This window comes from Aulonocara sp. 'chitande type north' Nkhata Bay, linkage group LG11, assembly GCF_057382095.1.
Source record: "Aulonocara sp. 'chitande type north' Nkhata Bay isolate Kocher_YH1m ecotype deep benthic linkage group LG11, A_spYH_male_GT1.1, whole genome shotgun sequence".
NCBI lineage: Eukaryota > Metazoa > Chordata > Actinopteri > Cichliformes > Cichlidae > Aulonocara > Aulonocara sp. 'chitande type north' Nkhata Bay.
Genome location: NC_141354.1, coordinates 15,070,721 through 15,094,917, shown reverse-complemented (window position 1 = coordinate 15,094,917; position 24,197 = coordinate 15,070,721). Strand labels below are relative to the sequence as shown.

The window sequence follows — 24,197 nt, the reverse complement described above, 5'->3', positions numbered from 1 at the left end:
TAATGATACTTTGTCATGATCCGGAGGTATGGCTGGAAAATTCCACCAGGCACCTGAGTTCCCTTGGTCTCCACCACTGGGCGGAGCCATCAGTGCTCCTGCAGTCCCGCACACCTGGAGCTGATTCTGGGTGCTCAGGTTGAGGATTTAAGCTCCACCCAGACTCTCCTTCCCCGCCAGTTCGTCAACGACCTCTTTTCACCTGGACCTCCTACACCACTGACCTTCAGCTCTTCTTGGACTACTTCTCCATTCTGGAAAATACCGTGAACCTCACCTGCCTGCCCTCCAGCCATCTCTCACCTTGCAGTGGAACTCAGGTCAGCCAGTCTTTGCCATTACTCACCTAGCTTCTCGCCGCCTCTCCCTCAAAGCCAAGCTCACCCCGGCTACAAGTAAGCAACATCACCTTCGCCTCGCCACCTTCCTAACCCCGCTTTCTTCTCAGACGTACCCGCTTCGCTCCAGTTGCACCTGTTAATTCCCAGTTTTCCCTTAATGACCCACGTCCTGTTCTAGCAACAGTTTGCTACGTATTAATTAAATGGTAAATGGTAAATGGCCTGTATTTATATAGCGCTTTACTAGTCCCTAAGGACCCCAAAGCGCTTTACATATCCAGTCATCCACCCATTCACACACACATTCACATAATGGTAATTAGGGGTGCAACGATACTCGTATCGATATTGAACCGTTCGATACAGTGCTTTCGGTTCGGTACGCATATGTATCGAACAATACAAAATTTTTAATTTATTTTATCAACTTTCCTTCTGACAAACTGTCTGTGTTGAGCGCTCAGTGGATCTGCACTCGACAGTGCAGCCTAGGCGGAGTAGTCGAACGCAGATTCACTGAGCGCAGGGCAAGCTAGCGAGACAGAAGTTAAGCTCTTCTTGCAACATGGCAAATTGAACCTCCCCCACCCTCATTCAGATCTGGCGTTTGGAACTATTTTGGTTTTCATGTGACGTATGACCCTGAAGGTAAGCGCGTCATGGACTAAAGTAAAACAGTATGTCGGATGTGCCATGCAATGCTCAATTACATGGGTGGGAGCTAGTATGTTAGCTCGTTAACGTGTTGGCCGTCCAGCCCCATGCATGGGGCCCGCGGTAGCTCGTTAACGGAGATTTGCCGTGTTGTGGCGTTAACGTCATTTCAACAAGATTTACGCTGACAGCACTAGTGGGAACACAACGAATATGACTGCACATTTACGCTGACATCATCCTAGTGCAAAGACAAGTGGAAGCAGACAAAAACAACAAGCACGCATGCTACAAACTTTACCCGAGTCATTTAGACAGCCGTTAGCACATGATTCTCCTTATGGGGACCTGAGGAGGATGTGCGGAAGTGCTTCAGGAAGGTGAACGCACGCAAAGCTACTGGTCCGGACGGGATTCCCGGCCGCGTCCTCAGGTCATGCGCGGCTCAGCTGGCTGGAGTGTTCACGCACATCTTCAACCTTTCCCTCTCTCTGTCTGTAGTCCCAGCCTGCTTCAAAATGGCCACCATCGTCCCTGTACCCAAATCCTCCACCATCTCCTCATTGAACGACTGGCGACCTGTAGCCCTGACCCCCATCGTAAGCAAATGCTTCGAGAAGCTGGTCAGGGACTTCATCTGCTCTGCACTACCCGACTCACTGGACCCTCTACAGTTTGCATACCGCCACAACAGGTCCACTGATGATGCCATAGCCCTGACACTACACACTGCCCTGTCACACCTGGAGAAGAGAGACACGTATGTGAGGATGCTGTTTGTAGATTACAGCTCAGCATTCAATACCATCGTTCCCTCGAAGCTGGACAGGAAACTGCAGGATCTAGGACTGAGCAGCTCCCTCTGCAGCTGGATCCTTAGCTTCCTGTCTGACAGACGCCAGGTGGTCAGACTGGGCAGCATCACCTCATCCCCCATCACACTGAACACTGGTGCTCCACAGGGGTGTGTACTGAGCCCTCTCCTGTACTCACTCTACACCTACGACTGCACAGCCACTAACAGCTCCAACATCATTGTGAAGTTTGCGGACGACACTACAGTGGTGGGTCTTATCACCAACGGTGATGAGACGGCTTACAGGGAGGAGGTCAGCGCCCTGACCCACTGGTGTCAAGACAACCATCTCACCCTCAACGTCGCAAAGACAAAGGAGTTGATAGTGGACTTCCGGAGGTGCAGAGAAGTACACACCCCCATCACCATCAACGGCGCTGCTGTGGAGAGAGTGAGCAGCTTCCGGTTCCTTGGAGTACATCTGGCTGAGGATCTTACGTGGTCAGTACACACAAACAAAACAGTGAAGAAGGCGCAGCAGCGCCTCTTCTTTCTCAGGAGACTGAAAAGATTCGGCATGAGCCCCCGCATCCTCAGGACCTTCTATCACTGTGCCATTGAGAGCATCCTCACTGGATGCATCACCACCTGGTATGGCAACAGCACCGCCTACAACTGCAAAGCTCTCCAGCGAGTAGTGCGGTGCTCTGAACGGATAATTGGAGGTGAGCTTCCCTCCCTCCAAGACATCTACAGGAAGCGCTGCCTGAGGAAAGCGGGGAGGATCATCAAGGACTCCAGTCACCCCAGCCATAAACTGTTCAGACTGCTTCCATCAGGAAGGAGGTTCTGCAGCATCCGGTCCCGTACCAGCAGACTGAGAGACAGCTTCTTCCATCAGGCCATCAGACTGCTGAACACTTCATAGACACCTCAGCTTCACTACTGGAACTTCAACATTATGCACTCCATACTGTATATAAATGCCACTTGTTTTGCACATATTCAACTCTGTATATTTTATATATTTTATTATTATTATTATTTTTTTTTTTTTTAACTATTTAATTTGTAAAAATGTGTACACACACACACACACACACACACACACACACACGTAGGAAAATATTTAGTATACACATCCAGAAATGCATACACTATTATATATTGTACATATATTTATTAGTTTCAGGTTGGCCATTTTTGTATTTTGCTCGTTTGTGTTGTTGTGTTTGCACATCTCTGTTGCTTGTGGGGCTCGCACACAAGAATTTCACTCGCATGTGCTGTGCCAGTGTGCCTGCACATGTGATGTGACAATAAAAGTGATTTGATTTGATTTGATATGTTTAATATGCTGCTGAGAATATAGCCCAGAAGAAGCGTATAGTATAGCTTTTATTTTGGAAAGAGCCATTTCTCTGTAATAAACTCTCTTTTCCAAAGATGAGTGATTCCTCAATCAGATACAGGGCTCGCAAAATCGCTAGCCCGACGTCCCGGGGCTAGCGATTTTTCCAGTCAGGCTACCAAAATCTCTCTGCCCTGCCCATTTTTTGCTTTCACTTTGCAATTGTGCGAACTGTGTATAGAGAGCGACAGCACTGATTGGTGAGTGACGATAATTTGCACACCAATTCCTCTGACATCGTCTTAAAGCACTGTGTGCTACCAGACAACAGAAGTCAGTACAAACAAACACACATCTACCCTATGCTCCATATAAATATTGAGCTAGAATATCTAAGCTAAGATGGCATCACCTAACACCATCACTGAAATGTGTGCTAAATTATAATTTAACTTTTGTTTTATTTTAAAGGATGTAGGGACTGCATACAGTAGTGTTACCTCATTATTTGTCTGAAGGTAAAGTATTCAAATTATCAGCTTCTATGAAGATTGGAAAACGACCTTCCCACGTGGTATGCATAATTAGCAGTGTTGGGTAAGTTACTTTAAATTAGTAACTTAGTTACATTACTAGTTACTTCTATCAAAAGTAACTCAGTTACTTGTTACTTTCAGAGTAACTAGTTACTAGGGAAAGTAACTTTGGTTTTACTCAGAATTCTCTTGTTAATGTGTTGCTTCCGTAACTGGATACCCAGCAAGATTGCCAGTCTTCTAGCTTGCTTACTTGCCACAAGTGCACTGTGCCACCTACCAATAGAAAGGAAAAAATAATGTGCACATTTCCACGAGAGAAATCCCACACCTGATTCTATCCTGGCCTGCTTTTTACATCCAACACAAAAACTGCAGTCGTGGTGCTTTCGATTGAGCTCAGAACTCGGAAATTCTGCCTTCTGAATAGGAAGATGTAGGTAACACCAGACTGCAGATGAGCTGCATACAGAGCTGGACTGGGACAAAAAAATCGTCCCGGGCATTTTGACTAGAGACCGGCCCACCATTATAGGAAAAATCATCAAGCATTTGAATGAAAATAAATACTGTTGTGACAGTGATGTACACTGTCTTGATGGTATATATGTATCAATCTATCAATTGTTTGTTGTAAGACTCAGATAATTATTTTTTTTTAAAAGTGAGACATTTTAAATGAGAATAAGAAAGTATTTCCTTGTGCCCCCCTTTCCCTTTTAATTCCCTACATGGACCCCTGGCAACACTTTGCTAGACCCGCCCCTGCACAGTTACCAGCTGTCAGCTGCTTAGAAAAGGATCCTGGTGTTATTTATCTCTCAGAAACAGTTCATAACTTCCCTTCAACTCATTCATGTCACCTAAAAGGTAAACCTGTTCCTCCATCACAGCTCTGATGATTCAGTAAGGACATCTCCTGGTTTCATCTTCATGTTTCCCTCTCACCAGATAACCAAACCATATCATGACCAGCAGGTTTACAGCTGTGGCTCCAGCAAACATCAGCTGATACTAGAAATTAATATTAAATAAATTCTAACAACAGCTGATCAAACTTAAACATGCTGCTGTTGTTTACTGCGACATCCGCTGGTTTCCTCTTTCTGGCGCAAAGTGGGCGATAAATAAACAAGAGAGAAAAGCCGATCAGCTGATCATTGATCAGTTTCATGATTGAAGTAGAAACAGGAGAGGGAGGGGGAGAGGATGAGAGAAGAAGAGGCAGCTGTGCAGCGTAAACACAGAATAACTCCAGCTGTGTGTCTTTGTCATTGTAGCTGAAGTCCGGGACAAACTGTTCCTTTTCACCTCAATAAGAAACGCGTAATATTTTCTCTGAATACGAGACGATTCCGTTTTTTACGGGACGGTTGGCAACTCTAATAATTAACCTTATGAACAAAATAAAGTTCAACATCAGTAACATAGCACCCACCCAGCTGTATAGAAACTCTGTCATGCTAGCTAGCACGCAGTACGAAAAAGTCAGCATAACGAAAATAAACTCCACCTAAACTTGGTTCATATCTGACCCAGATGGACTGCAGGTCATAACTTCTTACCTGAAGTTCAGTTCACCTGACACTCTCGAACCAGCGGCCGCTTCGGGTCTCTCCTCTTGCCTCCCTTTTCCTTCATCCACCTGCTGGCCTCCACCACTTGCTAATGTTATTGAATCTGTGGAAGCTCCGACCGCGATAGCCACCACACGAAGTAACGAATAACGAGCCTATCTAAATCCCAGTAACGAGTAACGCGTTCCGGGTTTTGGCATAATGACTAGTTACCGTGCTCGTTACCACAATAATAACGTAGTTACTGTAACACGTTACTTAATAACGCGTTAGTCCCAACACTGATAATTAGTGAACACTTGATGCCACACACTTACATATTCTTAGAGTGTCAATTGAGAGTCTAAGAAGAGTTGGTGTCATGTAACAATCATCTATGACAGAAGTGACTCCTACACCTGTACGCAGAGAGCTTAGGAGACTGGGAAAAGAAGTCGAAAGAGGTGTTAAAAAGAAATGTGAGAGGGAATGTGCACAGGGGAGAAACGGGAACGTGAGCAACAGAGTAAGGCAATGGCAGACCAATAGAAAGTGGGAAAGTAGCAAGCCTTTGGGAATGGAAGCACTGGCACAATTCCAAGCTTATGGCATTGATCTCACACCTTGACCTCTACTGTCGCTACCTTCGAGTCTCTCAAGGCCTGCCAAACACTGCTCAGGGCTGTTGTAATTCACTTTGGAGCTTGGAGATAAAAAGCAAAGACAAATCCAATGGAAAATTCGTATCTGTGTTGTTTTATTCTATTGCTAGTCGACTCTTAATAGAAAACACTTTCTCCTGGGGTATTTTTACTGTAGCATCAAAAAGAAAGTAGGTGGGATATGCTCATAAATGGACGATTTCCTCCCACTTCAGCTGCTGAAAAGTGTATTACATGCATCTACTAGTACACAGTGGACACTCAGTGGACTGTTTGGTTTTTTTTTTGGTTTTTTTTGTTTTTTTTTCCTCTCTTTGAGTTCAAACGAAACTAGTACATATTCATTGAACTGCTGTCTAAAACAGCCCTTCTCAATCTGGTCTGGCAGAAGCAGATGCCTCATTGTACACAGAGAATCAGTGAAATAAATCCTTGTAAATAGCTCCAGACTCTGAGAGACACGTTATTGCTCAGATCAAAAGAGGACTGTCTTCCAAGTGAAACAACAGCACCTCAGATATGCTTGTTAGTCTCAGTCAGTTAAGCTGAACATACCTTTAGCTCAGTATAGTTTAGCGTGATAGGTAAAGGCTTTGCATAGGTCCTGAGCAAACAATGACATGGCTGCATTTTCATATAAATTTAAGCAATTTTCTCTTTTTTGGGAGGGCTGCTGTGTAAAATATCACAGCAGGCTCTGACAGACACGTTAGTACATTATTTATTGCTACACAATTAAAAAGTACATTTAGGTAGCTGGAGACATCAAACACCTGCTGTGGTTTACTTGTGGATATCTGTTTCAAGCAGGCGTGAACAAATCAAATCCCCCCCTTTTTTTTCTTTTCTTTTTTTTCTGAAATAGCTGCTGCAGTGATTTTGAGAGAGATCATTATGAGAGAGAACATGCTTCTGGCAATCCTTTATTACATTTCCCTGCCAGTGCTCAAATAGCAAGCTAGCTGCAATAACAAAGCGCATCATGGCTGCGATTTTTGTCACCTGCGTGGCCGTAGCTCTGGGACTTTGATGTTTAAATTGTTGTGGCAACACACACACACACACACACAGACACACACTAACAAGCTGAAGCAGTCCACTATTGCTGAGTCATATCCACTAACAATATTCCAAAAAACTCTCTCTCTCTCTCTCTCTCTCCCCCTGTTGTACCCATTTCTGCTCTAAGACAAATATGCTGAAATTCTGAATCTAATGAAGCTCTGTACTGTGTGCAGCCAGAGAAGGAGGGGTAAACAATAGTGCCTTTTGGTTTTTACTGACTTCATAATACAAGCCACAGTTTAAATGCTAAACCAAATCATTTGCCATTTTTGAAGATGCATTATGAATTTCATTCAACAACCTAATGAGAATAATGTCGCCAGATCTCTTTTTGTTGCCGTAATGCTCTGGATTCTACTCTTGTCTGCCTCCGCAGCCAAACTGAAGACGCTGAATATCGGCTGTTTTGGCAGTCAAGCGCCCTTCTTTCACAACTGCATGCCTGCTTCGGGGTATAGAACGCCAAAAGTTAACACCACTTTCACAGTTTCAGATTTGCAGAAGGCAACGCAATACTGTTACAGAAGAATAGAGCTTGGATCATGGCCAGTGAAAGCAGTGCTGTTATTAATGAGATCTTATCAAGCTCAGCATATGCAAATTTGGGGAAAAGGAAAGATGACGTTGCAAGATGACCAAATGATAACCATTCTGAAAAACAGAGAGTGGGGGTGGTGTTGGGAGGGGGGGGGGGGCGGCACATAATGACCTCCCTGTGAACACTTGTTAAGAATCATTGGAGTGAAGTGGACAGAGGAGTGTTGTGAAAACCTGGGCGCCATCTAATGACTCATCTACATGAGAGGCTGCAGCAGAGCCGGTACCTACTCACACACACCTCACTGATTTCCACCGGGCCCTTCTGTCTGTTTAAGCTCATGTTGGTAGAGCACACTTTTTTTTTTTCTTTTTTTTTTTTAAGTCATAAGGGGCCAAAGAAGGCTACAGGATCCTACATCAATATGATGCACCATGAAAAAAAACCCAAGCTTTTCTAAAGGTGAAACATGCAGTTTTAAAATGTGGGTTTTTGGGATTATGAACAAAGAAATCTTTTAAATTATTAAAGACTTTTAGTACCCAGCTGTAGCTATTACAGTGTGCACTAGAGATGGCACGATACCACTTTTTTCTGTCCGATACCGATATCATAAATTTGGATATCTGCCGATACCGATATGAATCCGATATAGTGTTTTTTAATCAACAAAACTGTTTTTAAAATATCTTGCTGCATTTTGTATAAGTTCATACTCAAGTTTAAAACAACAACTACACTAAAGCTATTCTGTTATACCTGTATGCAAAAAAAAAATATTTCATAGTTCAGCAATACTGATCAATCTAATAAACTTAAACCTACACCATCCTCCCTATTCTGGTATTTTAAAGAGTACTTAGCATAAATATTAAGCAACCTAACTAATAGGGTTCCAACTCCCAGCAACAACAAAAATAAAAAAATAAAAAATAGGGAACCACCCCTCACGCTCCACCTCATGATGCTTAATCGACGTAATCAACCTTAATTTGATGCAGTGTGAAAAAAAAATGCACAAAAATCAATTATTTTTCAAGAAATATTAAATAGATTCAACATCTTTCTTCAACAAAATTGCAGACTGCACAGATGGTACCTTCCCAAAGGGAAAAAGTACTATAGCTTACTAGGGTATATATATTAGACTTAATAGTTACTATATACAGTAATTGACTTCTATTCATTTTACATCAAATTAAAACTTTGGGTGTCAGATAATTATTTATTAAAAGCTAGACATTTTAAATGAGAATAAGAAAGAAAAGTATGTCTTTGTGCCCCCTTTTCCCTGTTAATGCCCTATCGGCCCCCCTGGCTAAACTTTGCTAGATCTGCCCCTGCACAGTTACCAGCCGTCAGCTACGTAGAAAAAGATCCTGGAGTAGAAAGTAATATTAAATAAATTCTAACAACAGCTTATCAAGCTTAAACGTGCTGCTGTTGTTCAGCCGCTGGTTTACTCTTTCTGGTGCAAAGTGGGCCAAAAGCAAACTAGAGAGACGGACTTGTGACAGAAAAGCCGATCAGCTGATCATTAAGCAGTTTCATGATTGAAGTAGCAGCAAGAAGAGGCAGTCGCTTGTTAAGCTTAACGCAGGAATGCTTTACAAACATTCAGAGATGGACTTACACACTTGCTTTACTTCTCTTGGGATAACTTTGTCGGAGATGAAATGCTGGGTTGCTAGCGAAGCTCCAAATGCTATCCAGACCACCGACAGGTCCCGCATGCCACAGCCGCTCTATCACGTGATGCATACTGCTCTGACGTGCTAACGTTCTGAGGTGAGTTACGGCGTGTTGCAAGTTTTGTGAGGTGCTTTCGTGATATTTAATGGATCGGATTACATTTTTTATTTTTCTCCGATATCCGATCCAGTAATTTAGGTCAGTATCGGACCGATACCGATACGTAATATCGGATCGGTCCATCTCTAGTGTGCACCTTTAGCTTTAACAATTGATTGAAAAATAGTCATTGATGTTTCTGTCCAGAGAACTGCTGCACTGTGGTCTGATCACACTAGGCAAGGGCCTCAATGGTATTCATACATTAAATATTTTGTTTTTGAAGCTTGGTGATGTAGAGAGAGAGAGAGCCACCTTTACCACTCACACACTTGGGAGCCAAGAAAATGCCAGAACTAGTCAACCACAACAGCTCTCTGAGCTTCTTTTCTCTGCATTGTCAGTGTATTCTTCGCTTTGGTTTTGTTCTCAAGCGCAAGCACGATTTCATTCAATAAAAAGAACATTTTTTCCGACGTAACAACTTTGGTAATTACTGACAGCCCCAATTACACATATAACGCTCCTCAGTCAGCTCATTTCCTTTGACTGTTGCCTGTTTACAATGGCCTTTATGTGTCTGATCCACTGAGACAAGCCCTGCAGGCAGGGTGTTAAACCCTGACCCGAGCAAACTTGCGACTACTGGTGCATATCTCTATCTGGGAGGCAGCAGCATCATGACAGCCCGACTCCATCTTCCAATAAGGAGCAATCATTCCGCATCTCAATCCTGCCTGACTGTCTGTGGAGTCTCATCATTGTGTCAATGGAATGTGCTGCTCCCACATGATTACAGGTGTGACCTTAGCCATTTCTGCAAGTCTCCACCGGGGGACTTATCGACTTTCCTCATCCAAACCGTAACTGCATGATTCAACATTGCCCTCAAGTGCAAATGCAGTGAAGTGTGTTGCAGTGGATATTTTTTGTGGGTTCCTTAGTACAGTAGGGGAACCAAAGCATTTGATTAAACACAGAATAAGTACAATTTGTTACTGACTCCCCTCATTTATGGCTAATAAAGTATTACATCACACAGGGACACGTGAACATCAAATTGCTCTGGCAGAAATGAGAAACACTGTGAAATCTAACATATCTGACACACGCACAAGAGCATAGCTTCACCATCACATATGATGAAATTCCATGAAATCTATTGTATCATTGCAGCCCGGCATTTTTAAGTGCATTCGTGAAAAAAATCATTAGGTCTACATTATGTTCCATATGTTTAAGGCTAAAGTGCATAATTGCCGTTGTTGACCTTTTCTACCTTTTTTTTCCTTTACTAACAGTGTAGTCAATGAAACCCAGCCACTGTGCACTGGACTCAAAGTGTGAGTACAACTTCAAGTTTTGCAGAATTCACAAACACGCTAACAAGACTAGACTCTATATAAACAAAGCCTGAGGAAAATTCCCCTAATGTCTGGTCACTGTGTGCCAACCTAACGCCTCTATGTGCAAAACAAAGCGTACTAAACTTGACATTGCTTTAGGCGCTGCATTTAGAGAAAGACTATGCTCTGAAACTCACATATTCATGAGAATAAAATAGCAGTGAAATGAATGCAGTCACACTTACAGCATGTGAATTATTTGGAATTATATCCTCTGCCAGTGTCTGTGCCCTTTCATGGGTGTCAAGTTGGTGGGGTTCAGTGCATGTGTACTTGCAACCTTTTGCATGTAAATCACAGCTAAGTTGTATTTGGTTTTTAAGGCATTTTGTGAATAGTAACAAAAGGTCTGCCATAGGTCTTTGTTATCCACTAAGCTCCTGCGTGCTCTGCTATATTATGACAATGCTCTGATGACAGAAAGCTGCAACAGTGCCAGCTGACAAGTCTTTCATGCAACTGTCAGTATTTCCATGCAACCAAATTTGTTTAAAACATTATTAACCTACAGTTGTGCAGTTACAGATGACAGCTCTTTTAAAGTAAAATATGCTAATATATTCCTGGGGTATAGGGTGAGTTAAAGGTAGGGAACATGCCCAGTGCTGCTGGTGTCTTGTGGTGATCAAAGCATTACACAGACAGGGAGCATCGCTCCCCTGTGGGCCAAGTAAATTCACCATTACTGGTGTTGCATATGCAATAAGTCCAAGCCGCTCCCACTTAGACCCTTTTATCAAGCATTTTATGGGACAAATGTCTGGGCACCCAGGGTTCAGTCTGATTCTGACAAATGGTAAAGAATGAAAATGTCTTTTCTTCTTCAGAAGAGATTTGTCATGTGATGCATTTTGCTCATGACTGTGGTCATGTGTAGTACATTGTAGGAAAGCATTCTTTTTTGAGAGCCATTTTCCACATTTTTTTCGTACTAGTGCAAAAAAAAATGCATTTTAGTCCTTACTGTGAGATTTCAAGATTTTCTCCTGACATTAATTAAACCTCTAAAACTACTCTCGGCTCAGTAGAATTACATATTTAGAAGTTTTTTTTTCCTTGTGAAAATAATCCCTTCTTGCCTTAAACTGGCTTGGATGTAACTCTAAACCTTTACCACATATATTATGAGGAAATGTATGAATATGCAAATCAGTCACAGCAGCAGCCTACACTACCCTCATAGTGTGTGTTTGCTAAGCAGGAGAGGAAACCCCAGTGTTTAATTTAAAGACATAGGGTCCCAGATCAGATATGGTGCTGATCCAGCAGGTCAGGAGAAAGAAAAGGTCACGAAGCACTGAAAACTCTACAGCTCAGCAATGACATTAACTCTTTGCATCATGTAGTGCGGTGTGAACGGGTACATGACTGGGAAGACTGAAAGGATAACAAAACACAGAGATGAGACTAGGAAAGATTGGGCACGAAGCGAAACAAACCACGAATGAATAAACCAGAATTCAAGAAGTAGAACTAAAAAACTCAGAGCCACGGGAAAATAACACACTCAGGACCTAGAACATTATTGTCTTATACTTTCAAAGACATAAATAAGAAGTCCAAAACAAAAGTCAAAAACAGGGCTGAAGACCCAGGAGCACAAGGGAATTTTTCTTTTGTGATATGTCCAGCGTGGGAGAAAAAAGATGACATGGACATGTGGTATCAAATTTGGCTCATTGTATCATTTTGAAAGACACAATAGTGAGGCAGCTAGGAAAAAATAACTAACTGAGGATTAGCATTGCAAAGCAGCAGGAGCAGACAAGTTAAAAATAACATAAAAGGCATTTAACTGATGAAAAATGATACACTCATAAGAAAAGGAAAAGAAAGAGATGACATGATTAGTTGCTCTTTTTTCTACAGAAAGTTTGAGTCACACTTGTCAGGGTGTGCTGACAAAAGTCAAAGTAAAAAAAAAAAAAGTGGAATTTGTATTGTTGTAAGGCAAGCTGAGACAAATTCTGAAGAATGGTCTAGCTTGCCAAAAGGAAAAAGTAGGTAGGTTTTGTGCAAATCAACAAATCATTGACGTGTAATCAACTGCATAAAGATGGTGCTTTTGATCACTAGCTGAAGGGATTTTACATCATCTGTGAGTGCAAAGCGGTAGAGAAAATATTACCTTTTCAGGCTGGCACGTCTGCATTTTCACACTGCAAATCAACATTATGCTGCGTGTCACAGATGATAATTCAGTGACAAGCCTTAGAAGGAAGTGAAAGGATTTATTGAGCATGCAGTGTCCAGGCTGCCATTTCCCAGGTATGGTAGTTATCCTGGTAATGCTTCAGTGTTTTAGTGTAAGTACCTGTTCTCACCACAAAGGACTGAAACAGCTAAAGGTGGACATTTCTGTAATAAAACAGAAAAAACAAGGTGTTAGGGTTATTGATTTCGAGGGGTTGAGAAAGAAACACATAATTACAAGTCATACACTACCCTTTCTTGCTCTGGCCTTTATGCTGCCGTCTACTTATCCTGAAATAGTTTTCAGCTACAAGTTCATGTGCTTTTTGTTTGACACTGCTGGCGGTGAACAGCTACACAATGAACAGACCATTTGAAATGGATGAGAAAGTGGGGTAATCAGAGGCACAGCTTACCTGAGTAAACTTTCTTCTTTGGGAGCAGCTGTAAGGAAAGTCAGGCCTGTTTTTTCTGATTCATCCATTGTATTTGTTTGTCATTGGCACAGCAGTGACTGAGGACATTTTACAGTGACATTGCATGTCAGGATATTAAATAGAAACATTTTCCAGTGGAAGAGACTAAAGCAGAGTGCTGACATTCACTTCACAAGGAGCAGTCTGAATATCCAAATTGGGAACACCATAACCTAGATTTGTTGTTGTGGGAACACATAGACTCTCTGACTTATGTATGCAGAGTCATTCACACATGGGGACACGTTCAGCACTTTCATCAAAGTGTCATTAGATACAGATTCTAACCTTTTCTGATATGCAAAAATTGAATGAAATATTTAAAGAAGAAAGAGGTTAATGTGGCCTCTCTGGGTGTTTATCCAGGAGGGCAGAGAGGCAGCACTTCTGCTCTTTTTCACGTGGCCAAGCTTCTGTTGAGAGAAGCTTTCCAATTTATGCAGATGCATAGGTGGGAAAGAAGAAAACACACAAATCGCACAAAGCACTCTCATGAGAGCATGATGGATAGGTGGATGTACTGAACCACTCATGAAGAATGACACACAAAGCACGTCCCATGATTCCACTTTTTGCCAACACTGAAAAAGGCTTTGCCTTCTTCATCTCAACGGCTGCTTAAAGTGAACAAAATAAATTTACATTATAGGGTTTGAGTAGCAGACACTACTACAATTTGAAGGAGGTCTTCTTGAAGACAGCTGGTAAGGAGTCATTAGGGAAACACCATCTCCAAATTACACAGCAATCGAAGGAATGGCACAACAGCTCTCCAAAAATGATGGAGAGACAGGTAGATGCGGAGTGGAGAGAGCCGCTCTGGATGTAATCACCAGACGAATTTGCTGTCCTTGACAGACAGACAGAGCATATGCCCAAAACATATACTTGATATTTATGAACTTACTGAAGCATGTCGGACTGTGCTCTGATATTAAATCAATGGAAAATATTACCATTTATAATAATACCTTTTACTTAGTAATGTGCGCTTTCAAAGGTCAATGTCAGCGTACAACAAAGATCTTTTGTTGCAGAATCCAAGAACAAATTATCTTAGCGTGAAACTTTAAATTAGCTGGTGGCTTCAAGGTGCCAAGCCGGTTTCTACTTGATAAAGTAAAAGGTGTGGGCAGAAGGGAAAATCACACCTGCCCACAGCTTACATTTAAAAGAAAATTTAAAACTAAACACAGAGCCGGAGGGAGCTCACCGCTATGATGGACTGCTGCTGTTTACAGATGTGCTCACAATGGAAATTATTGTAATTAAGTTCAGATTACTGGTGATTTGCGCATTTTTAAATTGAAGGGAAACCTCAAATCGCTGTAATCACCCTGTCCCTCTGTGATTATTTTTCATGCTCGCTTCCATTTGATTTACGAGCTTGAAAACTATTATTGTAGGTGTGGGTGTATAGAATAATGTAACAGTGTGAAAAAAGATTTCTCATGGTGTCATTTGAATCTGTATAGCCAAATAAATATTATTATCAACAGTCAAAATCATGGCCATTGAAACTCCGTCTGACTCAAAAGGAGTCCTGTGATGCGTTTAAAGTATGATGGCAGAGGCTGAGGAGCTGTGCTTGTCACTCAAGTGTCACCTGTAACAAGTGCTTCAAATTATCTTTACCTCTGAACCCGTTGGCATTTAGCGAAGTATGCTCTCATCCAGAGGATTTTACTTGTGTTCCCGTGAGTCGCTGCACAAAACTACTGGAGAAGGTTTGACTTTGCAGAATGAACTCTGTTCTCCATGAAAGATTCATGCAGAGAAAGAAAAACATAAGTTTTGGACTGACAAAGAAATAAAATCAGCTTACACACACACCCTCAGAATTGGTTATGTTGCATCATCTGTCCTCGAGGGTTTTTTTCCCCCCCAGGTCTTCATTTTTTCCTTCAACATGTAAATCTTAAATGAACTAAGAGTGGTGACTGATGTCAAGGAACAAAAATCAAAAAGGGAGCGATATTCTCTCACTCTGCTGATATACTGCAGTCATTAGTGTGAAAGTTCAAAGCAGAGCTCTTTGCCGCCTACACCAAAACCCCAGCTCTGTCCAATACACCTGGACTGATGCTTAGTGGATCTCTATTATCCTGAGTATCTATTTCCCTGAGGAGCTATTACACTCGTTAGCCTTATCTTATCTTTAAACAAGGGGAACTAAGCAGTGCTCCCTCTAGCACTATTCAGCCTGAGAGAAGGAAACTTCGGCTCTGTGCTAAAGCGACTTCAGTCACCGGAGACGAGGCTGGTGTCAGTAAGCCTCAGGCACCTGGCTCAACTGGCCTGCTGCGGTGAGAGAAAAGTGATGACTTTCAGTACAGCAGATTGGGGCTGACTCATAATGGGCAGCGCACTGGAAGGATTACAGGGGAACACAGGGCTTAGCCACATCTTTCTCTGGGGATAATGAAATTCATCCACCTACCAGCTTAATTACCACTCACTCCACGCCACTGAAGTCACTCTTCATATCATATAGTAGCGGTCCACTATATCGTGTGTCTGTTATGTCCTAGAGTATGTGCATATGTCATTTTACTACTAACATCCTTCATTCTGTTCATTTAATGCTTCTTAAATAAGCAGCATTTTCTGTAAAGTTGATCAGAATAATTTCAGTGAATCTTCAAACTGTGGGTTGTTCCCTTTCAGTCGATTCACTCGGTACAACACATAAGTATGGGATATCACGCCCTCGCGTGTCCTGGCTGAAGAAACCTTTATTCACGCCTTTACGGCAGATGACGTGTGATGACACGCGCAAGGTCCCGCCCGCACATATAGCCGCTGCCATCACCGTCATCCCTCAGTTCTTACGCTCTTCACCTCGCTGAGAACACCTCTGCTGAGTTGGGCTAGCTAGCTACTGCTAGTTAGCTCCGTTGTCTGCCAACTTGAACCTAGCTTAACTGCCCCTGTTGGTGTTAGCCTCCACCGCCCAGCTGGTGCGTAGGCTGCCCGCGGAGCGCTATTTTCAAGTTTTTCTTGTGCAGCGTTTCGCTTTGCGTTTTGGGAATGGACTCCAAACCGAAGCGAGCAAAGCAGAAATCTTCTGTTCGCCCCTGTCCTCAGGGATGTGGTTTCTCTTTGCACGACAGCGACCAGCACGATGCCTGCCCTGTCTGCCTGGGGATCGTCCACGCTAGGAGAGCGTTGACGGAGCCCGAAGCTTGTGCGTTTTGTCGCCAGCTCCGACGCTCGACCCTGGAAAGACGGGTGACGTTTGTGGAAAGAGTGCTGGGACGCTCGGCTGTCGCACGGCATGACCCTCTTCTTTCCGAGTCTGGAGCCCCGGCTTCGTCCGAGTCCGAAGACGAAAATTTTCAGGTCGATGTCCCCGCGATTAGCTGGGCTGACCACATGGAATACGTTGACGGGTTAGCCGATGACGGACCGGAACCATGCAGGAGCGCTGACGGGCTTCAGCCTGGGTTGAAGCCCGCCAGCGCTCCCCAGGAAGACGATGACGTGCTGGACATCGGCCTGGACATCCATGGTTTGTCGGAGGATGAGCAGGAGAGCTCATTGTCGACCCAATATGCCGCCGCTGCTGCGCCGGTCGGCCACGATAACACCTCTCTTTTCCCCCTGTTTCGCCGTGCCGCTGAGAAGCTGCAGGTGGACTGGCCCTCTCCTCCACCAGCTCGGAAGCCGTCGCGGTTTGCGGGTTTTTTCCTTCCACCGGAGCCCGCAACGGCCAAAAACTGCCTCCCCATGTTCCCAGACTTTCTCTGCGAGCTAACAGCGTCATGGGACAAACCTCTGTCTACCCGCGTCACTGTGCCCGGCTATGGACAGTACATGGAATTGGACGGCGCCGAGGGAGCGGGTTTAGCTAACCCACCCCCTATGGAGCCGTCTCTGGCTGCTTATCTGGCCCCGTCCCATAACCATGGTGTCGGTGGCCCCGCAACTCTGCCGTCCAAGCACTGCAGATTCTCGGCCTCGCAGCTGGAGAAGATTTATCGGGCTCAGGCCGGCACCGCTCGAGCCATGAGCTCCGTCACCATGCTCCAGACGTACCAAGCAATGTGCCTGGCGGAGCTTGGATCGCTGGTTCCGGAGGACAGCCCGCTGTCACCTCTTCTTAACGAGGTTAGAGTCACCACGGATTACATCCTCCGTGCGTCTCGCTGTGCAGCGCTCTCCCTGGGCAGAGGGATGGCTTCGACAGTGGTGGCGCAGAGGCACCTGTGGCTGACCCTCTCCGACGTCCCTGATAGAGACAGAGCTGTGTATCTGGACGCACCAGTGTCGGCGGCTGGGTTATTCGGACATTCACTTGAAGCCATTCAGGCTAGATTCGATCTGAGGAAGAAGCAGACGGAAGCTCTGCGCGACATCATCCCCAGACGCCAGCCCCAGCCCAAGCCCACTGCTAGCTCTCACAGGCCCGCCGCTCCTCTGACAGCTGGCAAGAGACCGGCGCCCACTGCTGGAGTGGGAGGGCCGCCGGCGAGAGCACGTACTCCGGCCCGAGCTCCACGCCAGTCGGCCTGGGGCAAAGGCCCTCCCCCGGGCCCCCGACGGGACCCGACGCCCGGGAGGAAGAAGCCTCAGCCCTCCTAGCTGTGATTGCGAGTGGGGAAGGGATCCGGCAGCAGGGAGACGCTGCTCTTACCCCATCTGTTGCCGCACAAGAGGTGCCGCTTAAGTTCTGTTCAGGTTGTCAGCCCCAGAAGGCGCTGCACTTCCCTATCGCGGTCTCCCAAGCACATAACCCCTGCACACGGTTCAGATGTGTTGAATGTTCAAGCGACCACATCGAGTGTTCCCGCTGTTTTTCATTGTTATGCCCCGGAAAAGGTGCACCCAACAAAATGTATAAATGTACATGTTCCCATGTTGCAATCAATAAAGAGTGTTGTTTACTCTCAAACAATCTCAAATGCTCAACCTGCAGGCGAAATGAGCCAGGTCAGGCAGGGGATGCAGTCCCCTGCAGACACACTGGGGGGCGACGGCGCCCCGCCGTCAGTGCTGCAGGCCAGCCGGCTGGCTGCTCACTTCCCTCAGTGGCGCGCTTGCGCCCCCTCTCCGTGGGTGCTGCAAACCGTTGCCATGGGTTACCGGTTGCAGTTCCGGGTCAAGCCGCCTCGTTTCCAAAGAGTCGTGAACACGATTGTCAACCCCGAGGCAGCCTTGGTACTCAGAGAGGAAATACAGGCGCTATTACAGAAGAGAGCAATACGGGTGGTCCCCGCTTCGGAGACGGACAAAGGTTGGTACAGCCGTTATTTTGTCATTCCGAAGAAAGGGGGAGGGCTTCGTCCCATCCTCGACCTGCGAGTCTTGAACACGTACCTGCGAACGTACAGGTTCAAGATGTTAACACTCAGACAGCTCCTGAGTGCAGTCGGCCCGGGAGATTGGTTTGCGACAATCGATCTAACAGATGCTTATTTTCATGTCGCTATACACCCGAAACACAGGCAGTTTCTGAGGTTTGCATTCGAGGGCGTAGCCTACGAATACCTAGTGCTGCCGTTCGGGCTGTCGCTCGCTCCCCGCACCTTTACGAAATGTGCCGAGGCAGCGCTAGCGCCCCTCAGGAAGAGGGGCATCCGCATCTTGGCCTACCTGGACGACTGGGCTCTCGTGGCTTGCTCCAGAGAACAGGCGGAGACGCAGCTGTCGCGGGTTCTGTCACACATTCAGACACTGGGGTTCTCTGTGAACTTTCAGAAGAGCTCGCTAATCCCAGGTCAACAGATCGCTTTTCTCGGTCTGGAAATATGCTCTCTTTCCAGCCGCGCACGGTTGTCAGAGCACAGGGTGGCCGCGTTTCATCGCTGCCTCGCTCAATTTCAGCTGGGACGCAGACTGCGTTTCCAGACGATATTGCGCTTGTTGGGCATGATGGCATCTATGATCGCCGTAGTGCCGCTTGGGCTGTTGAAAATGAGAGCGTTTCAACGCTGGACTCTCTCTCACCGTTTGTGTGCTTCGCGTCACCTCCGGAGGAGGCTGCCGGTAACTGCGTCTTGCATGCTAGCTCTCCGTCCTTGGAGGGAGCCCGGGCTACTGCACCAGGGCTCTCGGATTGGGAGGGTGTTGTTTCGCAAGGTGGTGTCCACAGATGCTTCCCTAAGTGGGTGGGGAGCGCTGTGCGAGGGTGCGTCAGTGAGAGGGATCTGGTCCGCGGCTCAGCGCCAGCTGCACATCAACCACTTAGAGCTGTTAGCAGTGTTCTTAGCTCTAAAGCGTTTCCGTCCAGTCCTGCAGGGCCAGCATGTCTTAGTCAGGACGGACAATTCAACAGTGGTGTCTTATATAAACAGGCAGGGAGGAACACGCTCTCTTCCCCTGTTGCAGCTGTCTCGCTCTCTGCTGTTATGGTGCAGTGTTCATTTTCTGACTCTGAGAGCCACCCATGTCCCGGGCCACCTGAACCTGGGGCCGGACCTTCTCTCCAGGGGGGGTCCTCTGGTGAGAGAATGGAGGTTACACCCTTCAATAGTGGCTCAGATTTGGGATCTATTTGGCGAGGCGCAAATAGATCTTTTTGCTTCCAGGGTGAATGCTCACTGCCCCCTGTACTTCTCCATAATCGACCACGATGCACCCTTGGGCTTGGACGCGCTAGCGCACCAATGGCCAGACGTGCTCCTGTATGCATTTCCCCCAGTGGAAATGATATCTCCAATTCTGGAGAGGGTGCGTCGACATTCCCTCTCTCTGATCCTGGTGGCCCCTTGGTGGCCCGCGAAGTCGTGGTATGCAGAAATAATCAGCCTGCTTGCAGCAAGTCCTTGGCAGCTTCCTCTCCGCAGGGATCTCCTCTCTCAGGCGGGGGGGGAAGTGTTTCATCCGCGCCCGGATCTGTGGCACCTTCATGCTTACCTGCTGAGAGGTTAAACTTGGTTGCTAAGGGTCTGCCACCTAGTGTGGTAGCGACGATTCAGAGCGCCAGGGCCTCGTCTACTAGAGGCTTGTACGCTTACAAATGGCGAGCCTTCGAGCGATGGTGCCAGGTCCGCCACACTCTCCCATTTCAGTGCTCTATTGTGGATGTTTTGACATTCCTGCAGGAGCTGTTGGATAAAGGCCTTTCGTTTTCGACGATCAAGGTTTATTTAGCGGCTATATCTGCTTGTCATATCGGTTTTGACGGGGTGACACCAGGTGCGCATCCCCTCGCCGTGCGTTTTCTGAAAGGGGTTCGCCGGCTGAGGCCCGTGCTTAAGTCCAGTGTCCCGGCTTGGGACTTGTCTTTGGTGCTGGAGGCCCTTTGTGGCCCTCCGTTTGAACCCGTTGAGTCGGTAGATATGAAACTTCTTTCGTATAAGACCGCATTACTTCTCGCTTTGGCCTCGGCGAAGCGAGTGGGGGACCTTCATGCGCTGTCTGTGCATCCTGCCTGCACACAGTTTTCTCCTGATGGCCGCAAGGTCGTATTGCGTCCGAATGCCGCCTATCTTCCCAAGGTCATGCCTGCATCTTATAGTTCAATGGAGTTTGAGTTGCTGAGCTTTTGCTCCCCTCCTTTTGAATCTGAGGAGCAGAGGAGGGTGCATTCTCTTTGTCCGGTGCGTGCACTACGCACCTACATTGAGCGCACTCGGGATGTGCGTTTGTGTGACCAGTTGTTTGTCTGCTTCGCTAATCCGAATAGAGGTAGGGCTCTGTCCAGACAGAGGCTGTCCCACTGGATTGTAGAAGCTATCTCGCTGGCATACAGCACCGGAGGTTTTGCGTTGCCCCACGGGGTGGGAGCTCATTCCACCAGGGGGATGGCGACCTCATGGGCTCTTTTTAGAGGGGTGCCTGTGGCTGATATTTGTGCAGCGGCTAATTGGGCGTCGCCGCACACTTTTGTGCGGTTTTATCGGTTGGACGTTACAGCCCCTTCGGTGGCTCATGCTGTCCTTTCTGCTGGGTCTACCACTCACTAAGGATGTGGTGGTCCCGTTCCGGTTCGGTGGCTGCTCTGCGGGGCGTGTATATAGGTCCCATACTTATGTGTTGTACCGAGTGAATCGACTGAAAGGGAACGATTAGTTATGTCTATAACTTCTGTTCCCTGAAGGAGAGGAACGAGGTACAACACAGGGTGGCCCCACTGAGCAGTTGGCTCGGTGAAGAGCGGCTATCGAACTGAGGGATGACGGTGATGGCAGCGGCTATATGTGCGGGCGGGACCTTGCGCGTGTCATCACACGTCATCTGCCGTAAAGGCGTGAATAAAGGTTTCTTCAGCCAGGACACGCGAGGGCGTGATATCCCATACTTATGTGTTGTACCTCGTTCCTCTCCTTCAGGGAACAGAAGTTATAGACATAACTAATCGTTTTTCAAACCCATAAAAAGAGAGAAATTCCACCAAGCACAAGGTGACATTACTGAGGTAGTGTCGAAAAAGTTTCTTTTTATGAGTTACACCTGTTCAGTTGCTTATGATTGCAAAAATCTTATTAACCAAGACAATAACTCAATGCACTGCTCAACCTGCTGAAGTTCAAACTGAGCATCAGAATACAATCTTATCTAAGTGACTTTGAATGTGGCATGGTTGTTAGTACCAGACAGGCTGCTCTGAGTGTTTCAGAAACTGCAGCTCTACTGGGATTTTCCCACACAACCTTCCCTACAGTTTACAGAGAGTGGGCTGAAAAATAGAAATTATCCAGTGAGCAGCAGTTCTCTGCGGGTGAAAAACCCTTGTTGATGCCAGAGGTCAGAGGAGCATGGCCAGAGTGCTTGAAACTGAAAGTAAGGCAACACTAATTTGGTTGTAGTAACTTGTTACAAAAATGGTATACAGAAGAGCATCTCTGACTGCACAACAGGTCGAATCTTGAGGCAGATGGTCAACAGGTGCAGAAGACCACATTGGTTCTATCTAAGAACCAAAAAAATGAGGCTGCAAACTGAGGCTCATCAAAATTGGGCAAAAGAAGACTGGAAAAATCTTGTCTGGTCTCATGACTTTCAATTTCTTCTGAAACATTTCAATCAGAATTTGAAATAAAGCACATGAATGCATGCATGTCTTGTATCAACAGTTCGAGCTGGCGGTATTCAATTCAGTTTGATTTATATAGCACCAAATCACAACAACAGATTGCCTCAAGGCGCTTTATATTATAAACTATAATAATGCAAAGAAAACAGAGAAAACCCCAACAATGATCACTCTCCTTATGAGCAAGTGCTTTGGCGACAGTGGGAAAGAAAAACTTCCTTTTAACAGGAAGAAACCTACAGCAGAAACAGGCTCAGGGAGGCCCAGGCATCTGCTGTGACCGGTTGGGGATGGTAGTGATGTACAGGTGTGAGGGATATTTTTTGGGCACTCTTTTAGACTGCCCAATACAAACTGGGCATCATTCAAATGCTCAATGTTGACTCTGTTCATTTGACCATTTCAGTTTTGTAGTACTTGTGACTACTGATCAATGGTCATGGTAATCTGGATGAAACTGTGCTCAGAGCTTGTTGTCAGACAGTGATAGCAATTTCAGTTGTTGTGCGATGTTCTGTTTCTCAGGCTGGGGTAGCCTGCCATCAGCTGAGATTCAAGTCACTTGGATGATTGTCCTGCTGAAAACATTGAGTCCAGATGAACAGAATCAATTTTTGTGTGATTTCTTTACCTGAATTATGTATTTCAAGCTGGCTTTTTGAACATGACAATGAGTTCACTGTACTATGTAATATGGCCTCTACTCTGTCATCAGATCTCAGCCCAGTGGAGTGCTTTTGGGGTTTGGTGGAACAGACGATTCATCATCATGAATGTGCAGCTGACAAATCTGCAGGAATTGTGTGATCATGTCATGGATCAAAATCTCTGAGGAATGTTTCCAGAACCTCATTGAATCTATGCCATGAAGAATTAAGTCAATTCTGAAAATAAACGGTGGTCAAGGTGTATCTGAATTGTATATGTCAGTAAAGTACTCGCCATGCCTGCTAAATTGATTTTGATTGTAAACTCAAAGAAGACACCCTTAAACCTGCAGCAATTACCTTTTTTTTTCATTTGAGCAATAACAATAACAATAACAATAACAATAAACAGCACTGACATATTTTCACTTTTTCCAAATGTGTAAGCAAACAGTTGCCTATTTACACATCTAGCAGACAGGCTGTAGCAGCATCAGCATTTACACTCCAACTCAAATGTTTCATGCAAATTAGAAATGTCTTTTCAGTAATTTTGAAAGAAATGCACATTTGGAAAAAGTAATTAATTTGTCTGAAACATTATAAATGGCAATTAATCCAATCATCACTCATTATTGATTTTTAATGGAATAGGGAACAGAGGCCCATTCCAGTGCTTCCATCGCACACTGCATTACCTAATGCAAGTTTATCATGTTAAAGGCTAATTAAGCAACTGAATAAATTCTTTCCAAAATGATTTTAGCACAATGGAAAGCATTTGTGCTGAATGTAGAAGAAACACATTTGGCCAGTTGAGCATCTGGATCGTCAACCTTTGTGGCTCATTTATAGCTTCAAAATAGAAATTCATCACAGGAGACTCGGTGTGGGGAAAAATAGCCCCCGCGTAGAAGAAAAAATCATTTTTTGTCAAAAATGAATTTTTCTTTTTACAAATGATAAGAATCCAGAGGAATGCTTGGAACATCAGACATTTTGGAGAATATGAGAGAGCTGCCCAGGATAAAAGGAAGGCTATGATTGTATTTTGTTATGCCATGCTACACACCTATCATGTGGTTTGAAGCCAGGAATCCTTCTGGAATGCAAGAAACATTTAGAGAAGAAACACGCTGTATCCTCACTAATGAAGCTATCCTAATGAAGTGGTTAGCTCAGTCGTTGGATCTTAACCCTGTTAA

At 45.3% G+C, this 24,197-nt stretch overlaps 1 protein-coding gene across 1 annotated transcript; it reads left to right on the top strand.

Moving 5' to 3' along the window:
- Positions 1–18,288: 18,288 nt before the first annotated feature.
- LOC147318684 (uncharacterized) lies at positions 18,289–21,509 on the top strand. Its single transcript, XM_086310157.1, has 2 exons — positions 18,289–19,020; positions 19,131–21,509. Exons 1-2 carry the CDS (start codon positions 18,289–18,291, stop codon positions 21,273–21,275), a joined length of 2,877 nt encoding a protein of 958 aa, XP_086166283.1. The 3' UTR covers positions 21,276–21,509.
- The last annotated feature ends 2,688 nt before the right edge of the window (positions 21,510–24,197 follow it).

What these genes read in the sequence shown, in the direction of transcription:
- LOC147318684 (XM_086310157.1), top strand. Translation starts at nt 18,289, where the DNA reads ATGAGCCAGGTCAGGCAGGGGATGCAGTCCCCTGCAGACACACTGGGG. An exon ending in CGGAGACGCAGCTGTCGCGG is followed by an intron (nt 19,021 to 19,130) that starts GTTCTGTCACAC and finishes CTCTCTTTCCAG; the next exon opens with CCGCGCACGGTTGTCAGAGC.